The 25,969-nt window shown below is 41.6% G+C and overlaps 1 protein-coding gene across 1 annotated transcript in view; it reads left to right on the top strand.

Moving 5' to 3' along the window:
• Positions 1-5,177: 5,177 nt before the first annotated feature.
• LOC104165651 (tetraspanin-4-like) overlaps positions 5,178-25,969 on the top strand; it is a gene marked incomplete at its 3' end in the record, with an annotated part of 56,184 nt that continues 35,392 nt past the window's right edge. Inside the window, exons 1-2 of the mRNA XM_009705333.1 lie at positions 5,178-5,394; positions 23,715-23,789. Coding sequence (XP_009703635.1) covers positions 5,332-5,394; positions 23,715-23,789 — 138 coding nt within the window. The remainder of the gene's footprint in view (positions 5,395-23,714; positions 23,790-25,969) is intronic.

A 25,969-nucleotide genomic window follows, 5' to 3' on the forward strand; every position in this document is an offset into this window, starting at 1 on the left:
GACATCCTTATACTCTTCCTGGGTTGCCTGTCCCTTCTTCCAAAGCTGGTAAACTCTTTTTTTATCTCTGAGTTCCAGCCAAAGCTCTCTCTTCAACCAGGCCGGTCTTCTTCCTCATCAGCTCATCTTACAGCGCATTGGGTCAGCTTGCTCCTCTGCCTTTAAGATTACCTCCGTGAAGAATGTCCAGCCTTCCTGGACCTCTTTCCCCTTCAGGACTGTTTCCCAAGGGACTCTCTCAACCAGTGACCTGAAGAGGCCAAAGTCCACCCTCCAGAAGTCCAAAGGAGCTGTTTTACTGTCCCCTCTCCCTTACCTTACCAAGAATCGAAAACTATCATTTTGTGGTCGCTATGCCTGAGACAGCCTCCGACCACCACATCTCCCACCAGTCCTTCAATGTATATATGTATTTCATTCCCACCTCCTCTATGTGTCTAGCTGAAAGGAACAGTAATTTAAATATACCTTACATTGCAAGAACATTTGCTGGATAATGTTCACATCACTACTATTAAGACTTTGATGTTGATTTTTCCGTTGTGTACTCTTACTCCTTAGTTAGAGGGGGAAGCATATTCCCACAAGAGTAACTGGATAGCAAGTGGGATTGAGAAACTCTTCTAGTTTAAATATGTGGAGATTTGGGGAGAAAACCCCTCCAAGTGAGGTAGTTTAACTACAAAACCACTGGTCATACCTTCCACTTGGATTCTGTTATCAGTGTATTTTTTTAATATGTGAGGAATTTTTTTATCTAAAAGAGGAGGTATGATGGGTAGATCATAATCGGATACAATATGAGAAGCCTCAATTAGATGCATTTTCCGTGTAATAAAACCAATAAAAAAAAACACTTAAAGACACCAACACCATTATCATGAACAATGAGGCAATTTCTCCTACAGTATTTTAAGTGCGTAGCTGTAACTTCAGAATAATTTTCTCCCACAACATGCATATATCCTGGGCTGTTTGGGATTACTTTGTTTACCATACTGTAAGATCAATTCTAAATATGTGCACTGAAGTCTGAATAATTTATTTTCTAGCCCATTAGAACAATTTGGAGGATCTAATTCCTTAGGCAGCTTTTTTGCCAAGAGAGCGAGTGCACACACATCTGCGTATCTCTTGGGGAAGGAGAGACTGACTGAATCTATGCTTTTAGAGTAAGCCACCCACTTCCACTTCACTGCTTGACTCTGCTGTATAAATGCCTATGAGCAGTTTGTCTTGAGGAAAATAAACCGCTCCATCCACAGCCAATTACAAAGTCCAGGGCTGGCAAAGAACCCGCTACTTGTGTCTTTGTACTCACCATTTTCCAACTCAGGCACAGACATACTAAATGGTGTATTCGAGATTTACGCTGAGGTCTGTCCTGGAACAGACGCTTAACTCAAATCTCCTAAGTCTTAGAGCTATGACACTATCCCTTCGAGTGTCCCACTGTTTTGGCCGTAGAATAAAAGATTTTGCAAAAAAAATGCAACATTTATTGGAAAAAAAAAATTTGAGAAGAAGCTGCATTTTGTTTCAGATTTTGCTGTGAGCTGCCTTGCTTGCAAGAGAGTGAATTATCATGAACAATTGGGCAAATAATGTATTAAACATTTCTCAAGGGAATTTAAAAAAGGCTGTTGTCAGTAGCCTGACATCTTTGAGGGGGATTTGTTGGCTCTTTTTTTTAAGAAGTCAGCCCTGCATTCACCACGTGGAATTGATAGAGACTTATATTTGGCTGCCAATCGATCAAGTTCAAGCTGTAGACTTCTTGCTAATCTTTTTGTTTTAATGTTTTCTCTTTTAACCATGACAGCTTCACTGTTTGCATGGAAGCCATCAAATTGTCAAGAGTAGCCCTGTTAATGGTTTTGGTTTTGTTTAATTTCACATTTCGGCAAACCCTGAAAGCTGTCAAGACTTATCATATCGTCGCTCCGCTTCTGACTGTTTGGCACAAACAAGGACTGGGGGTTGGGGATGGAGTAGGGAGAGAAAAAGTGGAGGAAAGAGAACATCATAACTAACTAAGTAAAATTATTTGTAACTTAACAGCTCCTTAGATACCAAGACGAAGAAATCAAAACAGACAGGCAGCATAGAACCGACTGCAACAGTTTTCTCTTTGCTCTAATCCAGAATAAACAAACATGATCCCTCTGATCCCTGGATCTTAGACTGGGTATTATGCTGCTGTTCAGTTCAGTATTTCCTTAACCAGGTGCTTGAGTGTTACTATGGCCATTGGACAGAGACTTACAGGTGTGCTTCGCTCCTTGGCGGAAAGGGGGCTTTAAAGAGCAGCTTAGACCAGAGTTAAGGGCAGCTTCTGTTTCCCAGGGCTTGGTACCGCAGCTTAGCGACTTTGTACAAGGACCATGAGGGGACGTTCTGGTGTGGGAAAAGGAACAGGGCTGAACTAAGGTGGAGCAGCCCTCAGTAGTATGTGCTGACATTTCCTAAGCAGCACTTGTAAAATCCAGTTCGAGCCAGATGGTTTAATGCTCAAAGGATCCCTTTGTGCATTTCAGGGTTTGGTTAATCAACCTAAGGAAGAGATGTGCATTTTCTCTTCAAAAATAGGAAGGTAATGAGGTGCTAAAGAGCCTGATGTATATTAGAGTATCTCTGAATCAAGAACAATGTAGTGAGGTACTCTTGCTGACCAACTGACCTGAAATATCCAGCCCTGATCAAATGGGTACAGCCGCAGTTGTGGCATTTTGCATGAACCATCTCCTGGTTTTGTGATGTTTTCTGCCACTGGTGAATTCCCAGGTTCCACAGATAAGAATGACTTTGGAGGGAGAAGATGCTGGAATCAAACATCCTCAGGGCAACAAAGTCTCAAGCATTATGCATTGTACATCGTGAAGAATTTAATGGGTAACAGAGGAGCAGGCAAGCAGGTCTTGCCTTTACCAAACACAGCAGCGTCCTCAGCGAGACTGATCTCCCGTGAAAGAAATGATAGTTGTAGGTGTCGGTGTCACTCAACGCAGTGTAGCGACACAGGGAGGCTGAAAGGTGATGAAATAAGCTACCTCTTACTGGTGCTGTTGAATTGCTTCAGAACAAATAGCTAAATGTGTTGCAAGGTGGTGCCTCTGCTGCTGTTGGGCAGCTGCCTTCATTAGGCTTAATTGGGCCATTTATGTGGCCTCACTGTGCCCGTGGCTTCAAGGGTGATTTTGAGGCAGAACGTGCACCGGGCTGTGGAGGCAGAAGTGCCGTTGTGCTTTCCATCGCGTTCCTTAGCCGGCTTAGTGCTCTTCCTGACTGTATTTCAGATGTCTGACCAGTTCGGTTTTAACTGGGGTGTCTGCCACCTCTCCTTCGATGCTGTTCTGTAATCCAGTAGACCTTCAGAGTTTTATAGCAAAGGGAATTCATATTCTAGGGAATTTATTCTTTCCCCCCCCATTTTTTCCCTTGGTCCATGTTGGTAGCTTTTGTTTATATCCCCTCAGTTACCCTAAATGATTTTTCTGTGGGTTGCCTTCTTCAGGTACCCTTCCCTCTCCTCTCCCCTGGTTATTCTTAGGCATTTTAGACCATGTTATAGATCGTGGCCCATAAGCGGGCATAGAGGGGAGGTATTTCCAGTGTATATGATCAGGGTATGGACTGTCCCTCCGTGGTGCTTGTAGAGGGTACTTTGTGAAAGGGTGAATGTGGTGATATGGGATGCCTGTGCCTGAAAAGACTGCTGACTGAGATGATTTGAGTCTCTGTGTCCCGGAGTCTGCCTTCTCTTGGTGGAGACACGCAGGCTGGTACAGCTGAGGTACATTACAGTGAGGTATAGTTTAGCTCCTTAGTTTGAAACGAAAGACTGGTTTCTAACTGGCATGAGGAGTCCTGCCTTGAGACACAACCGCCTTTATTGTCCCTTATTGAGGGGGAATTCAGTGACATGCAGAGACAACCTTGGCAATTAGTGTAAGAAATTGCTTTGGCTTTTGTGTTTCTTTTCTGTGTTTCATTTCTGAGGCTTAGCTCTGCCCCAGGATTAGCTCTTTTTCCTCCCCTGGTTCATGAACTGCCTTATGTTCATCCACTTTATGCAGACATTTAATTGATGTGCTCCTGTGTCTGGCTTACTACTCTATGAACACAATTTCTTTCCTAGCCTTTAATTGATTTGGGTAATAAAGTGCAATTATAAAACTCAATAAAAATTGGTTATTTTAAAGGGAGAGCAGGAGAGAAAGAAACCTAAGCGATGCTCTGCTGTGTGACTGTATAATAATGCAAAACCCCCTTTGGTTTAATTCTATTTAATTGCTCAGCTTTACTCAGATTGTTACAATTCGGCAGGCTTTCTCACAGTTATAAGCAGCATGCTTATAAATGTTTGCGTTTTTTAAAAGTTCCTTGTGTATATAATAATTGTAAAACGTATGTTTTTGTGGTGGCTGCTGCCTGCACTAACATCTTTCCTTCTCCTTGCTCACTTCCCTGGGGAGTCTCTGTTACTGCTCCCCTCTCCAAGTTTTCCTAAACCAGCCAAGTCCTCTTCTGAGGATTGGATTACCAAACCAGTGGCCACGCTAGGAGTAAACATCTGTTTGGGGTTTTTTTCACTATTACAGGAGGATTCTCCCTCAATCTCTGGCCCCTTAACACTCTAAATGCTCTCTTCCTTCCAAGGGAGGCTAGACCTTGAACAGAAACTAAGAGGAGGTGTGAGGTGTCCTACCAAGGGATGCTCTAGCAAGATTTCTTTATGGCATGTGCCAGGGGTGGGAGAATGGTGTATTGGGATGGGAAGAACAGGGGATTGAAAGTCCTTCAGCCATTCTGAGCAGCTTTCTGAGGTACCTAAATAGGATATGGATTTTTTCGATCCCTTTGAAATCTGAATCTTTGGGAATTTCTCCTTTACTCAGTGTCTGCTTTTTCACTAAGAGGAAGAAACCTGATATTTGAAGTTGTGTCTTGGATTTAGGAAGTCTGGGTCTTTTTCTTGAGTGTTTCATCTTACTGATGAGTTCCTCCTTTATAATTTTTTTTGTTTCTCCTTTGTTTGTTTTCCCTGCTGAAAGTGCCATAGAGAGAGATCATTTCTTATCAGATGTGACTGCTGGTTTACCCCAGTAGAGCTGTTCTACCACTCCCATATTGATGTGGATTAATATCTGGGGTTGCTTGGATATGATAACTGAGTTTCTTTGCTTCTCTTTATTTTCCTAGTTGGGAGGCTGTGGAATCCTTGGAGTAGGCATCTGGCTGGCTGTTACCCAAGGGAACTTTGCCACCCTCTCCTCTTCTTTCCCGTCCCTGTCAGCTGCCAACCTACTGATCGTCACAGGGACATTTGTCATGATCATTGGCTTCGTGGGCTGCATAGGTGCCATCAAAGAAAACAAGTGCCTCCTGCTGAGTGTGAGTATTAAGCCGCTATGCCGTTGCAGTGTTTGCTGTCTTAAGGTGCTGTGCTGGTGCTATTCCAATGCATGTGTCCTGTATTTCACAGAAGTTGCGCGCTTGACATGGATGAGATGTGAGTCATGTTTGAATCAGTCTTTGATAGCTCTAAGGAGCTGCTAGGTCATTCCTCACCATGCTTGTAACATATCCTTGGAGGATCAGACCTGCAAGAAGGGAGTGGTTAGTGGTGGTGTGGGTTTCCTTGAACTCTTCAGAGAAGAGGGAGAGGTTTGTGAAGACATCTGTTGCAGTGTACCCTTGTAATTATTTTTGACTCGGCTTTGGCAGCTGTCTACTCCAAATGTCTACACTGGCAGGACTGATGATCTGAAGTCCTGGGCAGAAAGATCAGTGTAGGCAGGAAACATTGTAAAGAGGATGATTTTGTTTTAAATTGGAAATGAAGTCCTTCAGATTCGGCAATGCTGGTTTTGCCAATCATTAACTCTCAAAAGACTGAGATGTCAGGCAGCAAAGGTGCCAGCACAAGGAGACTGCTGTGAAATCAAAGATTAATAAGGTACCAGCTGTCAGAGGCTTGAGCCACATCCCTGGTGTATTTTAACAAAATGTGATTTGATGCCACTCAAAGCTGGACTTTAGGAGTAGTGACTGCCCGCTGTAGTTGGTGTTAGCATATATTTTGGGTCCTGTTCAGCTGAAGACTGAGAAGTGAGGTGATCTTGCTGCTCAAGTCCAGGATTTCACCGTGAGGTCTGGCAAACCTTATCATGAAGTGAAGCTGGGGTTTAGTTTGGTGAGCTGGTGATTCCATTGTAAAAGGCTGTTCCTCACTGTGCTTCGCATATTCATTTTGCTCCCCTGGGAACTACAGAATGAGTTGAGGCACACAACCCCCCAAGAAAAATTCACCCTGTAAAAATCTTCAAGTGACTGTGAGATTCCAAGCCTCAATAAAGGACTCTTTCCAGACCCCTGCCTTAATCAGTTGTTTCTGCTGATTTTTGACAAGTAAAAGTCAGGACTAGTCAGTCTAGGCTAATAAGGGCTATTTGTGTGGCAGGTAAGTGGTTTGAAGCTAAAATGAACAACGTAAATAGAAATTAAGGCAATTTTGTGAGTGGAAGTTTACACTGGGAAGGCTGAAGTCAGAATCTGAGGCTGAAAGTCCTTGACAATTTTAACAGTCTTCTAAATACTGACTTTGTGGAGGAAGCGTCTGGCCAGCCAGAGGTAATTACTGGATTACAGCTTCGATGCCAATGCAGCAGGAGTCCACAGAGTGCTCAGTCTAATGGTATAGCTCATATGTGCAAAATTAATCACCTGTTTTGTGCTTTTTTGATTAAAGTCCTAGCTCAGTTGTGACCAGCAATGAGCGGTGTCATCTTCTGTGTCGGGATCAGGTCAGGATCTGGCAGTCAGTCAGAGGGGCAGAGTTTCAACCTTTTATCTTGTAGGGTTTGTTGGCCCTCATCACTTCTTGTGGCAAGGGCAAAGCCTCCCTTGATCAGCCATCATTGCTGCTGTGAGGGTGAATGTCCTCAGCCAACCCTAGATAGGCAGCCTTTTAGGGAGGTGCAAATGTTCACACCTAACACATACTGCACAATACTTAGAACTTGATGCCCTCAGTGCACGATGTAAGGACTGTCCTTGATGGATCAAGTTAAGTAATGCAAGGAATCCAAATTCATTTAGGAGCTCTTTGCATGGGAGAATTGGGAAGCTTGATCTGATTTGGTACCAGTGTTTCAGTCTGTCTGCCTGTCCTTGCCTTTAGCTATTCAGTGTGGCCTCTATTTTACTCAGTTTTTTTCAAAATCGGGTTATGTTCGAGCTGATTACAGCTACTTTAATTCTGAGTAAGCCCAACTATAGAGGGTTGAAACACGGTTTCATTAGTCTACACTGAATTCATTTTTTGTTCAGTCTAGAGTAACCTTCCACAGTGTGCATTGGTACTTTCTTACCCTCATTAAATACCAGTGAGATTTTTGAGCTCTTGTGAGTTCTTCTGTTGAGTCTATCTGTTTGGAAGGGAAGTGGATGGTGGTAGGAGCTTCTGTTTGTGGAAGCAAAGCCTTATCAAGTAGGTTTGTTCTTAGTCTTCCTTTTGCCAAATTGCTGTTTCTATTTGTCTAGTGTTTGAAATAGTGCTTTTAAGTTCAGGGCCAGGGTGTTTGGTTTTGGCCAGCCCCCATTTTTCTGGGTAAGATAGGTAGCAAAAAAGTGCTTGAATGAAAGAACTTGCTGAACATCAATCCAAGGTGTTCTTAGGGTGTGTGGTTGCTACATCTCTTCATCCTTTTCTTATTTCACAGGTATTCACAACACTGTTTTGCCAAAATTAAAATAATCTCTTCCCAAAATAGCTCTGTTTTTTCATTAAATATCCCTGAGAATGCCCCTTCTCTACTGCTTTTTGAGAGGACTCTTTTGTTGCAGCTGGATTGTGATAGGATTTACCATCTAAGTTGTAAAGGGAAACCTACTGAGCATTGGCATCCTTGTGTGTATAAGGCACACACTGTGTTTAACAGTCACGGCAGGATCAAATCCTTACACTCCTTTCTATATCTCCCAGGCCACCACTGAATGTCTGGCTTTGTTCCTGGTAGCAGCTAAGCTTGCTTTTTGAACTGCATTCGTGTAATTTATGTCTCCAGAAGATATTACCACAAATGTGACAGCAACTCATGGAATAAGTTGTCTTGCTTATGTGTGATGTCACTACCGTATCTTCTTGTGCAGCGTTTGGTTTAGCTAACTGTGCCTAACTTTTTCTCCCATTTGGAAGTAGGAGCTTTGATAGTACACAGGCTGAGAAAGTGAAGCCTGGCCACACAGGTGTTTAAGATGGGCTGATGGAGGCTATTTGCTTGTATGGGTGGTACATTCTGTTGCACTGTTCACTGGATAATGCTATTCTCATGCAACAGGAGCACCTCTTGTTCCACTTCCTAAAAGCAGAAGAAAGAGGAAAGGACATGGCAGTTACAAATTGGGGAAGGATGTAGTTGGGAAGATGTGCTGCTGTTATTGGGATGGGTGCTTTGGAGGAAGCCATTGGAGATATTGTGGGAGGCATGGAGCACCACTGGGATCCTAGAATGGACTGGGAGGGAGCAGGGCAGGAAGAACTCAACCCACCTGCATCGGAGGAGCAGAATTTTGTGTGGTGTTAGATGCAGCAGGATGTCTTGTCTTATGAATAGTGCTGCTGTTTAAGGATATGATAAGGGATGAGATTTCCTAAGGAGTCTGCTTGAGTGAATGAGAAATGAGCAGTATCAAAGAGATATTTCAATCTATTTATATTTCTTACGCTAGGTTGCAGAGCAGATGAGACTGATCCTGTAGCTTTGTGTTCTCCACATGCGACATTTGTATTGGGTTGTCAGAGCAAACCTGTAAGCTCTTCAGTATTAGGCCGTTGTGACTTTAGGTGTAAATGATAATAATTGCTTACCTCTGGCATTTGCCAACCACTTCTGAAAGAAAGGAGGACAGACGAAGTGTTTTAAGTAACAGAGGACAGATGGCAAAAGGAGATTGAAAGCAGAAGTAAAGTTTAATTTGTAAGTGAGATTTTTGCATAGCTGTGTGCAATAGTCAGGAATGATCCACCTTAGCTATCTGACTGGAGTGTTTAGATAGCCTAGAGCTTCACAGTTTTACTGACTTGAAAGGATTTACCTCATGTCCACCAAGGAGCTGGCAGATATTCTTTACTCAATGGAAATGTGTAGTCAGGACAATGCCTCATTAATCTCTTTAAGAAACAGGCCCATTCCTATTTCTCTGCATTCAGCGGAACAGAATAATATGAAAATCTAAAACAAACTGTGAAAGAAAGAATTAAAAGGAAACCTCAACCATCCTATGCGTTCTGCAAAAATACACAGGTGGGGTGAGTTATGCGGCTGTCATTCTAAGATCTCGGTGAACAAAGAATGGATATTTGCAATGATTCTTACTTGCTCCAGCTACAGTGTGAAAGAAGATAAACTTTTCCATCATTAGATTTCCCTAGGGAAATCAGAGCAACTAGCGTTTCCTGAAATAACTATACAACCTGGTGTATATAATCTTGCATCTGAATGTAGATGCAAATTGATGAGTGAAGCAGGTGAACAATGCTTTCTTGCTTCAGTAAGATTCCTTTGACACTTCTGCTATTCTTGTTGCTCAAGGTTGTATAACAGAGGTCCCTCTGCTACAAGCTCAGCTGTAATTAGAAAATGGCAGCTTTGTTCTGATGGGTTGGGTCACTTTTCTGAACAGGTGGCAGAGGTAATAAACTAAGAGTCTGACTTGAGAAAGTTAGTTTATGGACTTCCACTCATTTATTTTTTTTTCGTAGGTATTTGAACCTCCCTTGCAAGGTCATCTAGCTGTGCTGCAAATCTCTATAGGCTACCTTGAAACAAAATTAGGAATCTATTTTTGCTCCCTTCCCCTTTGCAAATGTGTTATAGTTCTAATGTCCATCAGAGCTATTAGCCATATCCACAATCTTCGTGAATTTTAGCAAAACGTTTAGCTTGCGTGCTCATCATTGCCCATAGCAATGCATGTACTTTCAGCTGAGGGCAGGTCCTTGCAGAAGACGGGACAGCAGCTTGCTCTGCTGCTCTGGCACCGTCAGTCCTGGTGACTGGATCATAGTACTGACTTTAGGCAGGTGCTGTGTGTACATGTGCATGTGCCATTGCTCTGTGCTAAAGAGTTGTATGCCTGATTAAGTACTTTTTTTCTCTTTCATGCTCAAGTGTTGACCTAGCTGATCCTTAAGTGCCTATGTAAACGTTGTCTTTTAGGTTAATTGCTTAAGATCTATGTTTGAGGAGCTAAACTGCCTGAATTCTCTGCCTTTCATACATGTTTAGCAGACATCTGTATTTGTATGCTTGCGCTGAAAAAGGTCATTATTCCATGGATAGTCCAGGTTAAAAGTCTCAGCTCTAGACATTAAATCATGATGGATTATGGAATTTATTATCTGGATTATAGTATTCCCTGCAGGCAACCCATGAGATCAGAATGCTCGTTCCATAGAAAACTCATAGTGAGGGGAGGTCCCTGACCAGCAGAGCTTACCATCTAAATAGATAAGACAAATGGAGAGTGTTATTATCCTTATTAGACAGATGGGGAGCTGCAGCAAAGTGAGACTAAGTGCCTTGCGTAGGTTGCACTGGGAAATTGTGGGAGAGCTGTGAAGCAAACCCAAATTGTCTAGCTCTCAACCCAGTGCCTTTGTCGTCTCTCTCTGCTTACAGCCGAACATGTCTAGCTGTCCTGTGTGCTGCAATGACCTTTAAGAAGTCTTTAGTCCATGTTTCCATAATAGTAATGACAATTTTAATTTCGTTCATCATATGTCTTATGTCCAAGTGATAAAGAAATATCCCAAAGCAAGGTTAGTTCTCAATTTTTGTTTTGTGGAGAGTGCCTAATTGGCACAATTAGCTGGTTTCCATGAGCTCCACTGCAGGCTGTACCGGCTGAGCCAATCAGCCTAATTGCAGTGTTGCCTTCAGTTAAATGGGAAACAGGACATTCAGAGGAGCTGCCAGAAGGGGCATGTGAATGTGGTCTCTAATGCAAATTTTTTGCAGATAGGAACTTACTTTTGGTCCAGGAAATCATAGTCACTGGTAAAAACCAGTACTGGGCCCTTTGTGAAGGAAGGATTTTCATGTCTTTTTGGTTGTTGCAGCACACATGTATAGATAACTATGTTTCCAGACACATGCAGCTTAAATAATAACCCATGTCCTAGAAGGAAATAAGATCCATAGTCAGTTCTTTATTTCACCCTCTGATTTTGTGACACTTTTTTTTTTTCTCCAATGATTTGGTCCAAAGAACACATTCTTCTGCTCCTGGTTGGGATGTGCAACATGGCCAATAATTCAATCAAAAGAAGTAGACAATGAGTCTTACTTGTGTAGACCTTAAGGCCTAAAAAGGCCTTAAGTTGACATAGGGGATTCTTCACGACGTATTGCCCATACAGGAATAGATTAGAAAAAGGAAGGGGCTTGAAACAGACAAAATGCTAATTCCTCAAAGCCAACTGCCTTCTTATAAAGCACCAAGGTTGGGAATGTTCCATCAGATCAAGGGTTAGATAAGTAAGATGGTGGCTTAGATATACCCTCTTTCCCCTTATTCTTGATTTGTGGATAAGCCTAGTATTTTTTTTTTTTTTTTTTGTAGAAAAGCTGAAACAATGATTAATGAGAAGGGTAAAGAAAGTAATCATTAACAGACAGATCTATGTGTTTAGCTTAATTTAAATGAGAACCTCATGTTAATAAGCGAAGAGTTCATCACAGTTGCTGGAATGAATAAGATCAGAATTAAACCTTGACGCTACGTCAGGACCAGCTGTGGAAAGAACTGATACTATATACGTATCTGAATGACTATCCAGACATCAAAAGGCTCTTATTTATAGAATATTCCAAGGGGAAAATGAGTACCCGTGATGTTTTGTACTGTGCTGTTGAGAGTTTTCTGAACTTCAGCCAGATCATCTGTAAGTGAAATAGCAATAAAGAAAATGAGGAAAAAGTTAATGAGTGGGAAGAAAAGGACAATAAAAAACCCTACTGTTTTCAGTAGTGTCACTGGATCCAGTCAGAGAACTGACAGCTGAAACTCCATTGGTGACGGAACTTATTTCAAAGCAACTGAATGAGAAAGAAATAGCCCGTGAATGACTTCATCTCAGTAATTTAATGCTAGAGACCAAACAGTAGATTATCCTTCCAGCTTAGCACACGAACTTGTGTTCTTTCAGCAGTCCGAGTAGCAAAATCAGGGAAATCGTGGCTGCAGCCACAGCAGCAAGCAAGTGATGCCAAGACCGTACCCACAGCCGCAGAGCATTGCACATCATGTATAACATTTCTCTGTGCGGTGCTGTGTTGCATATGAAAGCCCTAACTTGCTACCTGTTTGGACTGTAAGTACCGAGCACTAAACTCCCCTGGTTTTGTTGCCTCCCCTTTATTGTTAAGAATCTGCTCCTCATTGCCTCTCAGTTTTTAGCTCCTTCTGCTTGGCTGATATTGAAAATTGGGAGTGGCTGGGACTTGTCTTGAGTCCTTCCTTTCCTCCCTTCTTTTCTTCAGCTCTGGTAGCAGATGATCAAAGGACCTGGAAACAGAGGAGAGAAAGAATAAAGCTGTGTTCCCTCCCTCCTGTTTTTAGACATGAGCCTAGGCTCAATGTGTAGGAAGGGCTTACCTCATAGGATAGTATTTATTTTTCTGATACAGACTGATGCAATACCACTAGTGCCTGATATGCTTTGAATCATAGAATATCTCAAATTGGAAGGGGCCCATAAGGATCCTGGAGTCCAACTCCTTGCTCCTCACAGGACTACCTAAAACTAAACGATATAACTAAAAGTGTTGTCCAGATGCTCCTTGAACTCTGACAGGTTTGATGCCATGACCACTTCCCTGGAGAGCCTGTTCCAGTGACCGACCACCCTCTCAGTGAAGAACCTTTTCGTGACGTCCTCATTCCTTTTTGTATTGCCAAGATGCTGCTTTATGGCAGTCAAACAGTGTGACAGTGTCACATGCAGGAGTTGGTGAATCTCCTGTCACTTAGAAAGCCATCCTCACCCCATCTTCTGTCTCTGCATTCAACCAACTCTCGCGTGCCAGAGTTTCTCAAACCTGGTTCTGAGCCGTTTCAAAAGGCGACCCAGAAACCAAACCATCTTGCCCTACTGCTGCCTGTAAGGATTTGAGGTGGGTCACAGATACCTCATGCACATCGAATTACCAGGACAATTAAGTAATCCAACGAACCTCATGGTGGGAGAGCAGAGCATAAGACTACATGGTGGTCAGGCAAACACTTTGAAGGAAGCCTGTTTTCTGCCAGACCTTGCAGTCTGGACAGATGTGTTCATTGTCTGATCTATAAGACTGATTTCTGCTGATTTTGATGGGCTTTTGCTCCAGACCTAAGGTCACTTGCAAGATCTGGTAGGCAACAGAATTACTGCCATTTCGAAAGTAAAGGACAGGTAACCTGTGTGCTCCTTGCCAGCCCAGACATTCATGTCACTTTTGAATGTAATGTTTGATAATTTTTTTTTCCTAACAATACAATTATCTCCTCAGATAGAAAGCCATAGGCTTACCAAAGCAGCATGTGTGCTTATATTCCCAATCATTCATTTGCTATTTTAGCCACCTTAACCCTGCTTCTTAAATTAAAGAGCAACATTGGCTTTTTTCTTTAAGGATTAGAATTACCTGAATCTAAGGGAAAAAATCTAGCTCTGGAGGTAAAGAAATGGAGGCTAGTTTGTGTAAATCGGTGATGCCTACACAGAGTGTAGCCAGAGCTGATTTGATGCTATAGGCATTTCAGTTTCCCAGTAGGAGAATATTACCAGCTAAAAGGCAGAATTAGGTAAACCAAACTGACATGCTCTTCATTCTTTAAGCTACTGCAAGACTGACCCATGTGCATCTGATGCAGCAGCCTCTGTGTAGTACATTTGGGAAGAGCAAACTGGGGAGAAAACCAGCAGCAGAATTTAAATACAGACAAAATACTCTGCCTTGTCCTTTTTTCTTTTCCTGACCATCTGCTTCTCACCATTTCCTTCGTACACATGCAGTGCAGTTTCTAGATGCTGTTTTGAGACTCCTAGAAATAAGAGAAATTTTCTATCACAGTTAGCAGGTGAGGTCCCATTGCAAGCTTAGCTGAGGGTTTGCAAATACGTGTAAAGGGAGAACTGCAGAATTTCAGAGTAATTTTTTTCCCCTTCAGCTCATCATAAGTCAGCTGAGCAGCACGGTCATGTCATTTGCCCTTACCATCTTGGAGGAGCTTCTGTCAGTTTGCCCAGCACTTGGGGTCAGCCAGATGTTCAGTGTGAATAAGAGTGTGAAGCCAGCCCTGCCGACTGACTCGCTCCCCAAGCAGGGTGTGTGGGGACCATTTGCTGCTGCTCTCCTCCTCCTCTCGGACCACCGAGCTGTCCAGTCACGTTTCATGCTGGAGCTCCAGATGACAAGAAGTGTCCTGGGGATGGTAGGTTCAGGAAGAAACTCCATTTACTAAGTATGCAGGTGATGTTAAAGTCTGAGTAAAAGGTGTAAGTTTAGACACTAATTAACTTTGCATGTCTTGGCCATAGATGGAGAATATTGGATTAACCCCAAGCCAGAGCCTTTTAGTTGTATTTACTGTTTCCATTAACTATGTTAGATGGACTTGAGCAACTGCTTTGCTTTTAATGGAATGGCACAGGGACTTGTAAGAGCTAGTCTGATGTTTTAGTTCTTCAGCCACATCATTCTTCACAAGTAGGATGAGTTTCTGTCTTGACTAGGATAAAGAGTGACACCAGATCACATCACACCTTTGCATTATGTTTGCAGAGGAGATGAAGCAACCCTTCAAGAGAGTCAAAGACCAGTGAGACCTAAGGAATAATAATCTGCCATCTGTTACATGGGCCTATATCCACCTACTGTTGTGATGCGAGAGTGATACCTGACTGATACTTGATGACACTTCATTGATTTTGGGTCAGTTTTTGGAGAAAATGGAAAATGACTAGTGTCAAAATGGAAATGAGAAAATGGAAAATGACAAAATGCCAGTTAAAATCCTGTGACACACAGGATGGGAATTATCAAGTCTCTCAGCTCTCACTTACTAATGCAGTAAGACTGAATGATTCCAACTGAAAGCAGTAATGAGACTAAAATGAAACACTGTTAATGTGTTAAAACTGCATATGTTGTATATCTTCCCAGAAATAATTACTGCAGTTTTCTTTGAGCCTTATTGATCAGCAGGAGTTTTTGCACATTCATAAAAAATATAGTCCAAACATAAACAGAGCTGTACTATATATCTAGCGGGCATAAAGCATGCACGACTTTGTCACAATCACAATGAATTAACTATTAAGGCTTTTAGAGACTAATAGCTGATGAACCAAATTTAGATACATGCCATTTTCATAATGGAATTTCTGTTCCTAAGTTTGCTCATATACATTACTGCCTTTTTACAGTTTATGAGCAAACTTATCATTTTTATGCTGAAAAAAAAAAAAGAAAGATCAGGAGGCTAAAGAGATTTACTTCTAAGGAAGTATTAAAAGAGCTAAATATGCACAGCATGGCAGAGAGAGGCCTCAGATTGAACGTAAGTCTACGAATATATTCGAGGAGTCTAAATACTATGAGCAGAAAGGAAGCATGCATGATGCTACAAAGAGTGGTAAGTAGGACCACTGGTATGGAACTAACAAAAGGAGAATCTAAACTGAATGTCAGCAAAAACTTTGGTACTGAGGTGTAGAATCAGAATCCACTGTGATGGAAATTGATGGAAGCAAGCTACCCTTTCCCTTTTGTTGTGAAGTTTGTGTGGTAGATCAATACACTGTGGTTTTATTGACTGTAATTCCAGTTATTGTTACTGTCTGGGTACTGTCCTGTCATTTGTCGCTCATGGCTCTGTCTCTTTCTGTACAAGTCTTCCAGGCTGCAGAAGAAGTAATTTCTGAGATGCGAGTACAATTCCCATTGCACTTTTTCTGCTGTTCTCCTCTCCTTGCTCAGTTCCTTGGAAAAGAAAATGAAAGAAAATTTTAAAAAACTAAGCGAGCCTTTCATAATGTTCCTACTCCCTATTAATATATTACATCAAAATGCCTTTGGGGAATCATGTTAAATCAAACTTCTTGTGAGAACTAGTGATACATTAAACACACTTGCTTTCAAAGGTGGAAGAAAATTTCAACTTCTTTTTTTTTCTGAGTGCTGATAAAATCTGCACCATATCAGTTTTTATTCTGTGGAGGTCATGTACCAGTGTGTAATAAAAAAGCTAATCTGGGAAACCTTTTAAAATGCTTGGGGATGATCTTTGTATTGCTGTGCTTAGAAAGCCAGAGCCAACATTGGTAAGCATTGGTACCTGAAAGCAGGTACAGGACCCCTATGAAGAGCAGGTGGTTCTCCAGTACCTGGGGTTCTGTTTTCCAGTCCTTCAGTGGGAATTCTTGCATTGATTTTGACTTTTCATAGATGGCTTGATTTTTTCCAAAGTGTGGAATATGCAGTAAATTTGGCAGTAGTTATAGCAGTCAGGACCTTTGACGGTGTTACCCCCTTTGGTGCTTGACTTTATCCATCTAAGTTTGTTGATGCATCTGTTTTAATTTGGTTAGGGATGGGGATGCTACACTTCTGCAGGGAAGATACAAGATTTTGACAATGCCAACCATAATATTGAGGCATCTCCACTCAGTCTAGTAGATACTATTTCAATATAAATAATACAATTTATGATAAGAGAACAGGAAAATTACAAAGCATATTAAATTCAAGCAGAGTTCTTCATTTTCAGGCAACTTGGTCAAGTGTGGCTGCTGTAAAATCCATTAAGTTCTTTCGACTTTAATGGAGCTCTGTGAATTTGTAGGTAAAGGTTTGACTTCATTTATTCAAAAAAGAGAGATACTCTTTACACCTTCAGCTTTAAAGATAAGATGCTATCCCCGCAGAGAAGGTTATGTGCAGAATGTGATGTGATTTTTGATAGTGTTTCTGTTCATATAAAATTATAATCTAAAGATCAATTAAAAAGATTCTTTTTGGCATATAGTGTAGGCCTAAAGCACAGTAACACAATCTGATAATCTTCCTTTTAACTCAAAATAAAGGACCTTCTCCTTTTGATCAGAACAAGCAGAGATCTTTAAAATGTGTGGAGAGTCTTCACTTTAATATGTGCCTTTGTTCTTAAATCAGAATAAAAAGATAAATGTAATAATTGGGTAGTTGTGGGCCATACCAAGCCTCACATTCCCTTACATTTCTTGACACTGAGAGGAATAACACCTTCTTCCAGAATAAGATAAGACTACATCTGGAGTGCTTAGCCCAATTTGGGGCTCCTCAATAGAAGAGAGACGTCCATACCAGAGGGAAAGAAGGGCCACCATGATGGTTATGGGGTATGTGATGTGCAGGGACAGACTGAGAGACCTGGATTTGTTCTGTCTTAAGAAATTAAAGCAAGGAGGAGATTTCATTCCTGTCTTCAACTACCTTACGATAGCGTCTGAAGAAAATACAGCTTTTGCAAGGATTCACATAGATCGGACAAGAGGTAACAGACACAAGTTACAACAAGGGAAATTCCAATTCAAGATATGGAATATTTTGGTTGTCATGAGGGTAGTATAAAGCATAGGGAAAAGATGTCCAGTAAGGCTGTGGATAGCTGTGCATCTTCATCCTTGGAGATGCTCAGAAAGTAACTGGGCACAGCTCTGCACAGCTTCATCTAGTTGACTGTGCTTTTAGCAAGGGGTTGGCCCAGTTGATCCCCAGACATCATAGCCAACATGTATGTTTCTGTGATTCTAAGAGACTCTGTCTTCTGGTAGCCACAGCTGGGCTATTCTTGAAGACCAAAGTTATATATGTACACTTTAGGACCAGGTAGACAAATTAAAATCCCTCCTAGGCAATGAAGTTAGAGTACTCTTGGAAGACCAACAATTTTAGCCCAACAAATTCTCTGTAATTTCTTCTACCTGAGGTGCTTATTAATTAGAAAGTGAAATGTAACACTGAAGTTAAAACTGATCACTGAGGACTTGGTAATCCAACCTAACTAAAAGGCTTGACTGTGTTAAACTTGCGGTTGATGCTACAGAGGAAAGATTACCTGTACATCTTTTTTTTTTTTCCCTTCATCCTGGGAGCTGCTACAGACCAAGAGCAGTTAGCTTGCTGGAGCACTTTCACAGGAGCAACCTACCTGCTCATGTGTTCTACTTCATATTGTCTCTGTCGGAAAAGAAACTAACTGTCCCCTTTGCAGATAGATTAACACTGTAGGCACTGCATAATGGAACACAGCACAGGCTGACTGTTGAAGTTATTTGTCCAATTTCTTAGGTAGGTTGTGCTAATTTGTAGGCTGCTGGGTCTAAACAAATTATTTACCTAAGCCGTGAACTTTAAAACTGTTTTGGAATGTGTAACTATTCCAAAGAGACTGCTGGCTTTTGGGTCTTCCTACTACTTTCTTGCTGTTTGTTGAAGAGGATTTGAATAATACTTTGCAAGAAACTTCTGTCTCCTGTCATTAGCTAAGTTGAGAAGTGGGTCTGGCACACTGAGATCTTACTGTCTCCTTCTGAGACAGACTCCCATCAAACTTAAAGCATTACTTCAGATATCGGTCTAAACACAGCATTCTCTGTTTTGCCATCAGTTATATCATGTTTAGTCTCATAGCAAAATGTTAGGGAAGTAACAAGATGATCACAGATTGGTTGTCATTGTACTTGGTCACTTTTGTCTTTGGGAGACTGTGAGAAGGTCAGCTACTCCTGACATGGAGAGATGGGCAGTTTGAGCAACGTGATAGAACTGTTGAGAAGATCAGAGAAGGAGAGGCAGTGCGGAAGCAAAAGGCCCAATCCTGTGTATTAGTGTGTGATGCTCAGTCATCATGCAGAGGCGCCTGTCTATAACATCTGAGAAACCAGAGAATCTTGTTTGTTTGGGAAGAAAATATAAATAACTTACTGCTCTGCGCCTTTGTGAACTGTGGTGGAGACGGGCTTTAAATGAGGTACACAGGGAACAGTTCTTGATTCTCCCACTGATATTAAGAGGCTGGATGAAGGGAAGCAAACTAATGGGTCAAAAGCCTAGTACAGCTCCAATGGGGATGGAGTCACCAGCTAGGATCTCTTCTTCTCTATTAGATTTTTCTCTGTCTGACGTCAGGAGGGTGATGCATAGCTATGAGGGAGGCTTGACAGCAATTGCCTGCTTCCTTTACTCCGTTAATGGGAACCTGTGGCAAAGTCATGGGCTTTGTAGAATATGAAGGTAACTGCTGAGAAGCTGGCCTTAGTTTTCTTAAGGGTCGGAAATCAGCGGTGGTAGCTAGACAGAAAGGCGTCACCTTACCTCCCTTCTCCTCAGAACTTCTGTGGGATTATTTCAGGTGTAATTTATGAAAAGCTGTGCAGTAGGTACCTCTCCAGTGAACCTCTACTAGGTTGCGTCCCACTATTTGACAAGAAGTGTGGTAAAGCATCCCTCTGTACAAGGACAGATTAATCTTTTTTTATGGAGTTTTACATGAATGCTTTGCTTTGGGATTGTTGTTTCGCCATACATAAATCTTTATTATAGCAACAGCCTGCAACCCCAGTGAACCAAAGCAAAACTCATTTTTATTCTTTTCTGTATTTATCACCACAGTGAGAGAACTCCTTTGAAAAGGAGCTGCGAGAGTTCCCAGCAGGTGTGGTGGGGATTTAGGTGCTGTAAGCCTTCAGTGAACTTACATTTCTCCCTTTTAAATTTGAATGGGGTATGCCAAGCTGACTCTGGCCCCAGATTGGGCATCATTCCCTTTGGGATGGTACTGAGGATGGAACTGAAAGTGAACTTTTGTTGGAAGGTGCTATGGGAATAGAGGAGCAGGTTGTGCATGCGTCCGTGTGTGCACTTTAGTGTCGTGGATCAGAAGTCGTGCTGAAGTGTGCAGGCTGTGCTGTGCAGCCAGCTCAGTCTGAAGCCTCAATTTTTACTTTCTGACATGTTGGTTTGGGTTCAGGTAGGGTTCTTCTTTAAAGGGGGGTGATAAATGTGCTGACATATAAGTGATTCTAGCTTTTACTAGGTGGTGAATTTGAACCCTCCACTTTGAGGTTGACCTCATCTAATTTACCTTTGCAATAAGAGATAGAGTGCATGTCTCTACTGTCTGCACACAACAGGATTATTCATACGTGTTAGTTATCTGTGGTAGTGTACTTTTTGTCAATGAATGCAAATAGTAAGAAAGATAAAACTGGAGATTTTATTTAAAAACAGAAATATTTTTCTGTGGAGAAAAAGCATAATCTTACTTATCTACATTTTAACTTTCTGAACAGTGTACATTAATTTTAGTTCGCTGTATGACTTCCAAAATCTGCAATTTGCAGTGCATGAAACCAAATCCCCGCCAGTAACAGCTTGGAGGAACCTCCGAGCCTGTGTAGGGAAAAAGACTTGGACATGGTACATGTCGTACATACATCACTAAGAGGGCTTTTATTCTGAGATTTCTTAAATTTTCAGTGCTTGACTTGACAATTTTAGCATCTTTTACAATGGCAATGTCATACCTATTTCTCTAGCATGAACTGAAGAAGGCAGGATCACCATCGTGGTCTCACCAGCAGATCCACCCCACAGCCTTCTGCTGCTGGACACAGTGGCACAGCTGGCAGCAGCAGCTCCTTGCTCCAGCCCTAAGATGGGGGGTTTTAGCAGAGTTGTATGACTTGGTGTTGCAGGGGTAAATGCTCTCGAGGCAATAAATTAAGTGAAATGTCATGACAATTAAGATAAACTTTTAATTACTGATTCTGGTATTGAGAAATAATGACAACTACACACCTGAGAAAACACCTCAGCTTCCCTCCAGACACCTTTCCTCCCCCCTTGCCAATCTCCAGTGCCCACCCCGCACCCTTATACTCAGTCATGGGGATCAGTGTGGGGTGCTTCCCTTCTGCTGCCACTCTTTGATTCTTCCTCTTTTTTTCCTATGGCTCTAGCACAGGGTCCTCCACAGACCGCCATCCTCTCCAAGGCATAGCTCCTCCTGGGTACCCACATCCGCAGGCGTCCCCTGCCTTTTTTTCTGGTGTCTTCTGCCCCCATCGCCTACTGCCAGTAGGTCTGATTTCTCTAAAACTGGTAGCCAGATGATATCCTAAACCAAACCATTCCCTATCTGCTGTTAAAAACATTCTTCCTCAGGGTCTCCTTTCTCCTGCAGTCATTCCCTGGCTTCATCTGTACTGTCTCCGTGCTGGTGAGTGCAGAGAAAAGAGGAAAAGCTTTCTTGAAAGCACAGGAAAAACAGATCCCTGAATTTCATTCCGGTTCCTGGCTGCACTTGCTGTTCCAGGTCATGTCCTGTGAAGCAGGACTGGAGGCCGTCGGCTCCGAGGGGCCGGCAGAAAGGCATTGCAGGTGTGTGGGAGCATCACTGGAGTGGGGAAGATGCTCTGTGGGATGGTTTGTGGGTTGTCTGGTCACGCGTGAGCTGTGGGAAGGATGCGAGTAGGCTTTTTGTGGTTGTAGACTTTGAAGGTTTTAGCTGCTGAGCCCTCTCATCTCTGCGGGATGTGTGAAATGCGTTTTTTTGAAGGCTAATAACTTTCCCACAAAAATCCACTCATAATTGGGCAAGACAAAAGGCACGTGCCTGAAATGGAGCCGTGCTTTGTTTCATGTCCCTGCTCTGAACACCGGAGCCTGAGAGGATTTCAAATGAAACCACCAGAAATTTAACCTGGGCCGAATAGCATACTTTGCCCTGCTTCATTCCTAGAAGTAATTCAAGTGCTATTTTTGAAGTCCTTCCAGAAGCTTTTGTCCTTTAGACAAAAAAGCTCAGAATATATACGAATAGACAACTAAGGTTTGGCAGAATTGTAAGTTGATGGAACTGTGGTCCTCTGATAGGAAATGCTGATCACTGTTTATAATGGGTACGAGTCCTTTCTTTGTTCTAGGAGTTACCTGATGTAATCCAGGCTATGCCAGTGAATTTCACAGGGAGACAGTGGTGTTCGCATACATGTTTTGGAAAAACCATGCCTTATGGATGAGCAAAAAAGTACCCTGCAGCCAAATAAAATATAGCAAAGTGTGCATCTTTGCAGAGGGTGATATGCTTTTGTCCTGTTTCAATTAATGCTATGCAGCAGACTAAAATGGTAAATGTAAAAAAATAAGCAAGCTGCACTGAGGCTGGTTTGCAAAGCCATGCAGAAGGTCAGTGTTGGATGATAATGATGGGGAAATCAACTTGGATTATGAGTGTGAATGAGTTCTGTGATTCAAAACTGGGCAGTAATAGGATTCAGTATTAGGGTCAGGCAGGTGTGAAGATTTGAAAATAAGCTTTAGTTTAAGACTCGCAGGGCAAAACGCAATGAGTTCTGTAGATGGTATAATTGTACTAGTGGAGAAAGGTATTTTCCCCTTCTTGACCTTTTGCTCTCCATTCAGTCACAGAAATCCATAGGTTCAAAGGTTTGGTTATGACTTACCAGGCAGTGAAGAAGCTCTGATAAGGCTTTGTAGCTATTAAACTTTCATAGGTTTGCAGCCTTGTAGTTGAAGCTAAAGAGATGGTAACTGTTTTTTTCTCTTGGGGATGGGATTTCAATTAAGTCAGTGTTACTGAGTATTAGAGTTCCAGCATCGCAGGCTGCTAAGTGTATGGAATTTGTGTTTTAGGGAGCAGGACCTTTGCCTGAGCCTAAAAAGTTTCCAAAATTACTCTCTTTTACCCGTCTTTGCAAAACTCAGTTTCATTTAAAGTGCTGATAGCACTTGTTCTTGATGCTGCTGCAGACCTGTGCTGCAGACCTGTCTAGCATCTTAACAAAAAGCAGGGGTTATGTTTTTTCAGAAATGTTTGGCATTGCCAACAGTTCCTCTCGTTGAAGTCAATCAGAGCTGCGGGCTTTAGAGAATCTACCTGAAATCCCCGTGTTAGAAGTTTTTTATCCACTCCTTTGAGCTTTTGTCTACTGGGTTTTAGACAGTTCATGGCTTATGAGGAGAAAAAGAGATGGACTGACTTTGCTTTGATGTCTTCAGTACAAATCAGCCCCTTTCAGTTGAAAGCCATGGGTGATTTGTGTAGCTACCCGAAACTGCTCGTAAAGCTAACTTGTTATACAAGCTTTTTGGTATGCCTTTCACTTCTCCCCCAATTCTCTTGAAACGAGCTATGACTTTATGGTTTGTGATCCAGGCTACCTTCTCTTGCAATGGGAAGTCTTAGCTGTGGATTTCACTGATATCTTGTTAATTGGAAAGATCTGATGGGGAAAAAAAATAAAGAAAACCTAGCTTGGGAAGAGTTGTCAAGGGTTATTGTCAAATAGAGCGCTGACCTGCTGGGGGGACAGATCTTTGTGGGATTTTATGCTGTTCTACTGCATGTGAGCCATGTGTATGTCCCGATACTGTTGTGTTTCCCAACTAGTCCTTTACCTGCTTTTTCAGTTGCTGCATGTCGCGTGCCTTCTGTTCTGTAACACAGCAGCTTTGCATCTTGTTGCCTGTATGACTCCCACTCCCCATTCTGCATGATCTGCTGAGTGTACTTACTGTGCATCCAGAAAAAGCTGAAATAGATGTTGATGTTTTTTGCTTTTTGTTTTTCCCCCCTGTCCCTTCTTCTCTTGACAGTTTTTTATCATGCTGTTAATTATATTTCTGTTGGAGCTCACTGTTGTGATTCTGTTCTTCGTCTACACCGACAAGGTAAGTCAGATTCTTCATTTTTCTTTTCCCTTCAGCAAATTTTTATGCCCCTTTTCCCTGTAAATAAATCATGAAGCACTTGGCTTGGTATGCACATCATGCTTCTGTCTTCCTTGAGACACCCGTCTCAGAAGGAGCTCTCAGAATGCATAAACAGCCTTGCAGGACTGGGTGCTCTTGCTTGCTCATGTGTACAACTCAAGGTCACAGATATTACCAAGTGTATCTGCCATTTAAAAAAAACAAAACAAAACACCGAACACCAAAAACCCCCACAAGAAAGGAAAGAAGCGAATGAGCCTTACTAGAAACGTGTAGGAAGGGACACTCATCAGAATGATTGGGATTTTTTTAAAAAGTGTTTACAATTTAAGAGCCATATTAATGTTGTTACAAAGGAGGTGTACTTAGGCAAAGGCACACAATTCGTTATCTTCCCAAGCTGCTCCTTGCAGCACACGTGTACAGGTGGAAAGCCAAGGTAAATGTATAAAAGTTTAATAAACAAAGCTTTTGTTTGTCATTTCAGATTTTACTTATGTTTGACCTTTGTTCCTGTGCTTTCTTGGTATTTCTGTTGTAAGGGCAAGATTGCCTATCTGAATTATCTTTATACTTAAAATAATCTTTCTTAAAAAAAAGTCTTACACGAATAAACCCAAAACAAGGGCATAATTGTGCATAACCTGCCTATTCAATCAAAATTGTCAAACAAAGTCTTTTACAACTGAAGACTAAGGGAGCTTGAAAATCACAGGGTAGGTGGCAAAATTTTGCCATGAATTAACAGTCATCAGGTACATGACCAATAAACAGCTTCTTCTGCAATGGAAAAACAAAATAGCAAAAAATAAATAAAAATTAAAAATAACTACACAAAATATCAAAATTAAATTACAATTAACAGTAGACCTAGTTACATTCTGTATGTTTAGCAATAACCTGGACGAGGAGTGGATAAGTTGTCAACATTGCTTTCTAGAAAGGCTCCAAATTAATTAATGAACACTGTGAGTGATTGTCAGGTGCACTTCTAAAAAGAGCTAGGTTGCCGGACGGCATGCTGTAGCTGGCACATGGAATTAACTTGCAAGGTAATTAAAATAGAAGGGGCAATTTAAAATTACTTGTATACATTATTGGATTCTGAATTACTTGTAACCTCTTGGGAGAAAGATCTACACGTCATACATGACAGCTTTATTAATAAAGGCATCTACTTAATATGTAATGGGCTTCAAAACCCAAATACAATACTTGGCTATATTTAGAAAGGGAATCAGTTAGAAAATACTGTCATGTCATTGTATAAATTGATGGACTCATCTCACGTGAATTTAATATTGAGTTTTGGTTTCAGAAACTATTAGAAGCGGTAGAAAGGTGGGAGAGAGCAGTGATGAAGAGGGGTTGTGGACACTTACCCCGATTCAGTTTGGGAAAGGAAAGACATCCTCTACTTAAGAGATCTTAAGAAAGGAAATGATAGCAATTTCTAAAATAATGACATACTAAAGACCTGTTGTGAACATGGAAGAAATAGAAGAAATACTTGAAAGTATTAAAGAGTAGGTTTAAGATAGGCGTTTCTTATGCTCCACATCATCATCTTGTAGAATTCCCTGTTGTTGGCTGTTGTTAAGGCTGATAGTTTGATAAACATGTGGGTATGGAGGAAAGAAAAAAAAATGGTTTTATTCATAAAGCAATCAGCGCTGTTATGTTGACAAATGTGTCACAGAGAGTGTTGGTCCTCACTCTTCAGAGGTAAAAATAGTGAAAAAGCATCAGGAAGGATTCCCTCTCTCCTTCAGCCTGTTGTTTTGCAGTGGGCTTTATTTGTTCTTAATAAAGAGATCAGGAAATTTAACTTTCCTCTGAGTCACATACTGTAGGTTGATGCAGGAGGTACACCACAGTTGTCTGCAAGATCAAAACAGAGTCTAAAATATGGGCTCTAGTTCAAGCGCAGTTTTACTGAGTTAAGAAATTGCATTGTATTGTGAATGATCAAATCTGAGGCTCTTAATGTTCCTATATGACCTCAAATCCATGGTGTTATACTGAGGAAATCAATAGTTTGTCTCTGTCTTACACTTACAGTCCTGCCTACAGAATAAATAAAACAGCAGCAGCCTAAAGCTAGTATTTTCGTACAGCATGCTTAGAATTTGTGTGCT

This window comes from Cariama cristata, unplaced genomic scaffold, assembly GCF_000690535.1.
Source record: "Cariama cristata isolate BGI_N322 unplaced genomic scaffold, ASM69053v1 scaffold6610, whole genome shotgun sequence".
Classification (NCBI taxonomy): Eukaryota; Metazoa; Chordata; class Aves; order Cariamiformes; family Cariamidae; genus Cariama; species Cariama cristata.